This window comes from Arachis ipaensis, chromosome B8 (genome assembly GCF_059453495.1).
Source record: "Arachis ipaensis isolate K30076 ecotype BB chromosome B8, ASM5945349v1, whole genome shotgun sequence".
NCBI classification, from domain to species: domain Eukaryota; kingdom Viridiplantae; phylum Streptophyta; class Magnoliopsida; order Fabales; family Fabaceae; genus Arachis; species Arachis ipaensis.
The window spans coordinates 139,743,103-139,751,094 of NC_142443.1; the positions used below are offsets into that span (position 1 = coordinate 139,743,103).

The 7,992-nt window shown below is 38.0% G+C and overlaps 1 protein-coding gene across 1 annotated transcript; it reads left to right on the forward strand.

Annotated features, from left to right (window-relative positions):
* Positions 1-688: 688 nt before the first annotated feature.
* On the forward strand, positions 689-1,451 carry LOC148550074 (uncharacterized). The gene is made up of 2 exons (XM_088495923.1): positions 689-949; positions 1,044-1,451. The coding sequence occupies exons 1-2, from the start codon at positions 689-691 to the stop codon at positions 1,449-1,451; spliced, it is 669 nt and encodes a 222-aa protein (XP_088352049.1).
* Positions 1,452-7,992: the final 6,541 nt, after the last annotated feature.

Genomic DNA, 7,992 nt, shown 5'->3' on the forward strand with positions numbered 1-7,992 from the left:
AGCATACTCAATACCACGTTCAAGAATGGGCTCGTGGTAGAAATGCTCCTAGAAAATTTTGAGAATATTTTAACAAGAAGCACTCTTCGGCTAGAAACATTATTGAGCGCTGTTTTGGTTTATTGAAGAAGAGATGGGCAATTTTGAGGAGTCCTTGTTTCTACAAAATTAAGACACAAAATAAAATAATTATTACTGTTGTCTACTACAAAACTTTATTCGGCTTAATATGAAATTCGACCCTGAAGAGGACACACTTCTTGAAGAGGAGCAAGTGCTTATTGAAGATGATCATGGTGGTAACGAAGATGGCGATGATGACATGATTGAGAGCATAGAGGGCAGCAACGATTGGAATGCTTGGCGAGACAATTTAGCAAACAAAATGTACAATGATTGGATGAATTCTCGAATCAATTAGTTAATTTATTTGTTACATGTGTGTTTTATTAGAATCTTTCAATTTGTTTGGTTGGACATTTGTTGTAAGAGCTAATTGTAAAACTTTAATTATGTGAACTACATGTAGCACTTTATTAAATGTATTATATTTTATGAGTTATTACAATGAATACATTATGTATATCTTAAATGTTTACTTGAATTTTGATTGAGTTAATCTAGATTATAGGGACAAATAGACAGACATGTCTGGACTGACGAAGAGACAGAAGCATTTGTCGGTTTTATGAAGGAGCTTGTCATTGAAGGAAGAAGAGTTGATGCGGGTCAATTTAGACCTGGTTCTTTTGAAAAGCTTACGACAAAAATGAATGAGAAATTTTCAGGTGGTAGTTTTCAAATAAGTCATTGCAAGAATAAAGTTAAAAGGCTAAAAGAGAAGTATCAATTTGCAGCTGACATGGCAGCCTGTAGCGGTTTTGGATGGGATGATGTGAAGCAATGTGTGGTTGTGGATAACAAAGAGATCCTAGCTACATATTTGAAGGTTGGTTTACTAGTTTGAATTTACTAAATTATTTATATTTTGTGCAACATGTATTTTTGTCCTTTTATGAAATTTTTGTAATTCCTTTTCCTATAAACAAGGACAAAGGTTGTATACTCCAGGAAAGCCCTTTCCGTTGTATCCGCGTTTGGAGAAAATATTTTGTAAAGAAAGAGCAAGTGGAGTGGATGCTGTAAGTGGCAATGACGCTGAAGAAGATGTCCAAAAAGATGGAGATGAAGAAATGGATGACGAAGAATTTTTTATGTTCAACTCAACTCAGGATTTCAGTAAATCTCTTCCCCAACAATCTAACTCTGTGGCTTCATCCTCTGAGAGGAAACAAGGAAAGAAGCCACATTCATCTAAGGCGACGAAGGACACCAACATGATGAAGGAGCTAACTGAGATCCTAAAATATGTGTTTGATCAACATGGAAAACGTTTGGATGCATTTGCTCAGGCTATGATAAACACTCATGAAGAAAAAAAAGGTTGGTGACATGCTTAGCGAGCTTGGCTTCACAGATGACGAAATTATTTCGATTGCACTCAAGTTCTCCACAAATCTTCAACTGGAGAAAACCTTTTGGTCACTAAGACATACTCAGAAAGCTGGATTTGCCAGAGCTATATTGTATAGTTAGAGTTAGAGTTAATCTCTTCTCAATAAACAAATGATTGAAATTAGCATTATGTTTTATGTTTAATTTGTGTGTTAGGATGTGACATATGATACATTTATTAGTTATGTGGTTCTAATTTGAATTTTACAATGAGTTTTTATTAGTGCAGATTTTTAATGCAGAATTTGACTTTATGTTAGTGCAGAATTTAGGATTTTGTTTCAATTTTGCATTGAGTTTATAGTATAGAATGTTGATGCAGAGAGAGATTGATTTGTTATTGCATTGAGTTTTTATTAGTGCAGTTTTTTAATGCAGAATTTGACTTTATGTTAGTGCAGAATTTAGGATTTTGTATCCTTTTTGCATTGAGTTTATAGTGTATAATGTTGATGCAGAGAGAGATTGATTTGTTATTGCATTGAGTTTTTATTAGTGCAGATTGATTTGCTATTGAGTTTTTATTAGAGAGATTGATTTGTTAGTGCAGATTGAGTTTTTATTAGCTGCTTTTTTGTCCCACTAAAGAAAATACTAATCCATGCTTCCAAAGCAAGGCAAGGATACTTTCTTCTTTCACATTTTGACTAAATTAAACAAGAAAGTTAAAAAAAAAAGTGTGAATACTTCCATGATAGAGAAATTTGTACTGAAGGAAAAATTGAGACACACTTGCCAAATACCTATATCATAAGGAGTATGTTTATTTCTTCCATTATAAATTTGAACCAAGAAGAAATGATTTGTGTTGTCCATAACATAAAATTTGGCAACACAAACCTTTTTCTTTAATTTGCAGCATTGCTCAACATAGGAAAAAAAAAGAATGCATTATAAATGTAATAATGAAAACAACAAAATAAGTATCTTAAGCAACTATCTCATGAAGGATGAGGAATATGATTAAATATTAAATAATGGTACAAAATTTCGACTGTGGTTTGTTATATCTGTATTGCTATTCTGTTTTTTTTTTCTGAAAGGCTGGCTTATTCAAAGCAATACTCCTAGCTGTAGCATCTTCAGTATCAAGCACAGTTTTGACTAAGCAATAGCAATAGCAATTCAAATAGGAAGTTTGTAAACTACAAATCCTTTAAATTTCAATACATTTGAAATCTTAACAGCAATGATAGTTCAGCTTACAAATTAACCTTACAATACCCTACAGCACCATTGTGCATTTGTTCTTCAATGAATAACCATATCATTAAAAACCAAAAAGAACTATTGCGAATTCAAATTGACAAGACTTAAATAGCTACATCGGAAAATCGCCACAGAAAGCATGATCACAGGTATTAAGTGCTAGAAAGAAGGAACAATCCCAATGATCAAGGTGGTTACGGCAGTGGCGGCACAAGTAGGAACACTGAGACCTCCAGGACCAACAATGTCTTTGATTTCGGAATGTTCCAGATTATGCTTGTGTTTCATCTGCCACACAGAAACATATGAAATAGACATATCCATTAGAATTACAATTAGAATTAAGAAGAAAAAAAAAACGAGATACAGAAAGACTCACAGCTTTTTCAATTGATTCAAGCCTTTGTTCAACCTTTTCATCATGGAAATGGCGCAATGAATACCCTGAAACAAGAAATCAACCAATCTTACAATCAATGAACCCAATCAAATAATCAAATCAGATGATATGAATGGAAAGCACTGAGAAATGAAGAGACCGATCCAAGCAGTGGCAACGGACCCAACAGTGAAGACCACGCGGTGCCTCTCGAACGCATCCTGAAAGAAACAAGAAACACAAAACGACAATTGAAGAAGCAAAAGCGACAATCAAAATGAATATATATATATATATATATATATATATATATAGAGAGAGAGAGAGAGAGAGAGAGAGAGAGAGAGAGAGAGAGAGAGAGAGAGTGAAAAATTGACATTGGTGAGGAAGAAGGTGTCGTTAACGGCGGCCCAGGAATTATTCCTTTTCCAAATAAACTTTCCCCTGACATGTTTTGTTCAAGGTCAAGGGAAAAACATCAATTTACTTATCTTCTTTTTTTTCAAATCAAGGGTTTGGAAACTAATGAAAATCAAGCAAGATAGAACTTACAAAGAGAAGGTTCAGAACAACAGCCAAAAAGAGAAAGAAGAGAGATTGAGTTGGGAGAAACAGAAAACGAGTTGGAAGCGGTGCAAGAAACAGGCAACGTCGTGCAGGTGGAACAACATTCACTCCTCCACCGTTCCTGGAGAAGAGGAAGAGTTAGGGTGGCAGCCAAGGAGTGCAACACAGAGACAGAGACGGTGAGAGGTGGGTATGAAAATTAAAATTAGATGGGCCTATTTTAGTAATTTTACATTATATTTTAGTCTTGTTTATATGTATCCAAACAGAATACTAGACATTACATCAGTGTCTTGTCCATTGTATCCAAACACAATACATAAAGAGTAATTTTTAGTGTCTCTGTCTCAATGTCTCTGTCTCAGTGTCATGTCCTGTCCTGTTTACAAAAACAAATGCAGCCTAGGAGTGTGCATGGGTCGGGTGAAACCGGATTTGATGTGACCCAGACCCGACCCGAAATATATACCTGGCCTATTTGTTAGACCCGAACCCGGCCCTAAACCCGATGAAACCTATACACTTTTCGGGTCAGGATTATACTGAGTAAAAACCGGGTGAAAACCGGGCCATTAACATTACATTACCTTGATACCTTCTTATAAGCTAGCATGTGAAAATATCCAAATTTCCAAGACTCCAACCATTATTTGACATCGTAAAATTCACTTAGAAAACTATAACAAGAACCAACTCTTCTCTAAAATTGAAGCATAACCATAATCAATACTAATATTGTCTAATAACACCAAATATTTAAATCAATACAAATAACACAATATTATGCATTAGTCTAAAATCTTATGCATTTAAACATAAAACATTAACTTATAGTCTTATAATAACTAATAACACAAAATATTAAGGTTTACAATACTTAAATTTCACATAAGAATAGCCATCATCCATCACTAATAACACAAAATATTAATTGTGTATGATGACCGGGCCACCGGGACGAGTTCAGGTGACCCGAGCCATAGCCCGAACCCGACCCGAAATAATGACCGGGTCTATCTTTAAGACCCTTACCCGACCCTAGACCCGGTAAAATCACACCAAATTAGCCCCTAAAGTGTTCGGGGCCAGGCCATGCACACCCCTACCAGGAACCAACTCGGGTTTGAAGAAAAAGAACTGCCAATTATAGAGGAAATTGAAACGGCAAATAGGTTGTTCGAAGAGTTCTAGAAGGCGCAGAGAAAAGAAGAAGAATCTTACACAACCCAGCAATCATCTTATCTCTCACATTACGATCCTTGAACTACAGCTGACAGATATCCTTCTATGGACCCCCTCTACTAGGCGATGTCTGAGATGATAATATCACATTGGGATTCAAGTTATGACAAGGGCATACAACCTTCTCACATAATGGACACTCATCTTTTGAGAAACGCTACCATCATTTGAAAAGGAGTGCTGTGTTCCTAACCACGGCATCACCCACCCCCAACTCACCTAACTTTTTAGGAGCCTGAACTACTGTCCACTTAACCAGTGCCAAACCATTCCTACCTTTCTCCTTGCTCCATAAGAATTTTTTCTGCAACGAAATCAATTTTTCTGCTACTGCCTTTAGCATCTTATACATGCTCTAATAGTACATTGTCAAGCTATTCAATATAGATTTGATAAGGACAAACTTACCCGCTTTATTGAGTACTTTTGCCTTCCACAAGCTAAGCTTTTCCTCCACTTTATCAATTATCGATTTCCAAGTGCGGACCCGCCTTGGGTTCGCTCCTAAAGAAATGCCAAGATATCTGACTGGAAGGTTAGCCTCCTTACATCCCAATCAGTTGCACATATTGTAAGTCCACAGCTGTTCACAATTGATTGGAAGGTTAGCCTCCTTACACACCTTTTTGAGATTTTTGGATCTGTATCTTCGTGCCTTTTCTTTCTGCTTTGCCAACCTCTTCTTTTGAGGTAATGCTTCATTCTATTCTTGAAGAATTGCCATGATATCATCTTCTTCGTTGTACTGCACCGCTCCTGATTCAACATCCAATTTCCACATCCTCCTATTTTTCAGCATCTGTTCCTCCCATTCCAAAGCCTTTCCATCACTGTCCGCCTATTTTCCCACGCTAATATCCACGGCAACCCCAGTTTCGACGCTGTCTCCATTAAGTCCCACAACATTCAATGTCATACAGTCTACAGGTGCGTCTTCTTCATATTTAACGAATCCGACTTAGAAGCCCGCAATATTTTTTCCAGGCACTAAACAACCCACTTCTGCTTCCTCGTCGAACCCACCATCCCTAGAAGAACGCAGCCCCGCCATCGCCGGCGATGAATGGTTCCCAGGTGATGTCGTGGACTCCAGAGGAAGGCGTCCCGTCAGTTGTAACTCGCATGCCGCGTTCACCCCTGCAGGCCCAACGACACCCTCACCTCCACTACCCCGTCGCTACTCGCCGGCTTGGTGCTCTCCTTTGTTGCGTGAATCAGTCGCATCGTCGAAGCCTGAATTCTCCCCTTCGTTTTGGTCTTGAACAGCAGCGCACAACCTAGGAGCTAAATGGACTCAACCTGGCCAAGCCTAACCCGACCCGGACTCCCTATCACTAGCCCACCTCCTATAACCTCATCAGCATGAAATGGGCTTCTGATTAAAGAGATGAGGCCCATGCTTTCTCCTTTAGCACAATTGGCACAAATCTCTTTATTGGGCCAACTAAAGAGCTTGTTTTGACTTTTTTTGTTTTTTTTTTCAAGTGTACTCTTTATTCAGCCCATCATTATTATAATCCCAGCTAACTGTTTTTTCTGATTCAACATCATTAATCAAATCATTATATCCCATAAAATTAGCACTTCCTTTTAAATCAGGATCATCCGTTGCCCTTGGTGCTTGAATTTGAATTGAATTGCAATAACTCCATTCATTCAAAATGTTCTCAGGAATTACTAATGTACCCTTATCCGCTTCTTCCTCCCTTGGCATCGCCATCACCATCACCAACTCAATCATCGGATCTCTGCTTGCCACTAGCAGTATGGCGCTCAAACTGCTTGCAACCAAATTCTCGCATGCTTTTGGGGGACAAGGATCACCTACCTCTTTAAACTTGCACTCCAATCCATAATTCTCATGTCCAACCTCTTTAATTAGGACATCGAATCAGTTAGTACTAATTGTGATGTGAATCTACTCGTTGATTATGTCCATGATACAAATATCAATTTGCACCCGTCCCACACTGAATGAGAGATATGATTCTGTGGCTTTCTCACATCCAATAACTTCTCCCCATGGGCTTCCTATTATCTTAAACGTCTCTGCTGACCACGTATACAAAAGAGCACCAAAGCACTCTAACCATACCCTTCGAGTTTCACTACGCTCCTCTTCATTCCATCTCCACATGCTATGAAAAAATTATAGCAAGTTGTTCATTTTGAACGTGTAGGCTTCTTCTGCACTCAAAATACTATCAAAAGTTAGGAGTGCTTTGTACGCTCCTAATTCTCGTACTTGCACAACTTGAGACAAATTCTTCCCAATCATGGACTTCAAAAGAATAATAGACAATAGCCTTTGTCGTCCCGCCTATTAGACTCCTCTGTAACCAGTCTAGATTCTCTTTTTCCACAAGAACTTCCATCTTCTTCGTCCACCCGTTGCCATGTGGATCTTCTTTTTTTTTTCCTCTTTCCTCATCTCTTTCACATTCTTCCCTGAAATTCTTGGGTTCTTGACAAACCCCATTTGTAGGGTTTATCTTGTATTGATTTTTGGGGATTTTATCACCTTTTACCCATATTTATTCAAGAAATAGCATGGTTTTATATATTCTCCTTTAATTGTGCTTGAATGTGAAAACATGCTTTTTAGGACTCAAAATAGCTAAATTTAATTCACCTTGATTCTATTAGATGCCTTGATATGTTTGTTAAGTGATTTAAGGTTTAGGAGGCAAAGATTGGATCAAGGGAATGAAGAAAGAAAGCATGAAAAGTTGGAGAACTCATGAAGAAATGGAAGAACCGGAAAGCTGTCAAGCCGACCTCTCCGCACTTAATCGGCCATAACTTGAGCTACAGAGGTCCAAATGATGCGGTTTCAGTTGGGTTGAAAAGCTAACATCCGGGGCTTCGAAACGATATAAGATTTGCTATGGTTGAACCACTTATGATGACGCGTACGCGCATAGTACGCGCATGCGCCGTTGCTGCCACCTGGTTCACTTAAAGCAAAACGTGGCCAGCGAATTCTGAAGCCTTGTGGGCCCAATCCAACTCATTTCTGATGCTATTTAAGTCAAGGATTGAAGGGGGAATGGATAGTCTTTTTCACACTTTAGATACTT

What these genes read in the sequence shown, in the direction of transcription:
- LOC148550074 (XM_088495923.1), top strand. Translation starts at nt 689, where the DNA reads ATGAAGGAGCTTGTCATTGAAGGAAGAAGAGTTGATGCGGGTCAATTT. An exon ending in TCCTAGCTACATATTTGAAG is followed by an intron (nt 950 to 1,043) that starts GTTGGTTTACTA and finishes TCCTTTTCCTAT; the next exon opens with AAACAAGGACAAAGGTTGTA.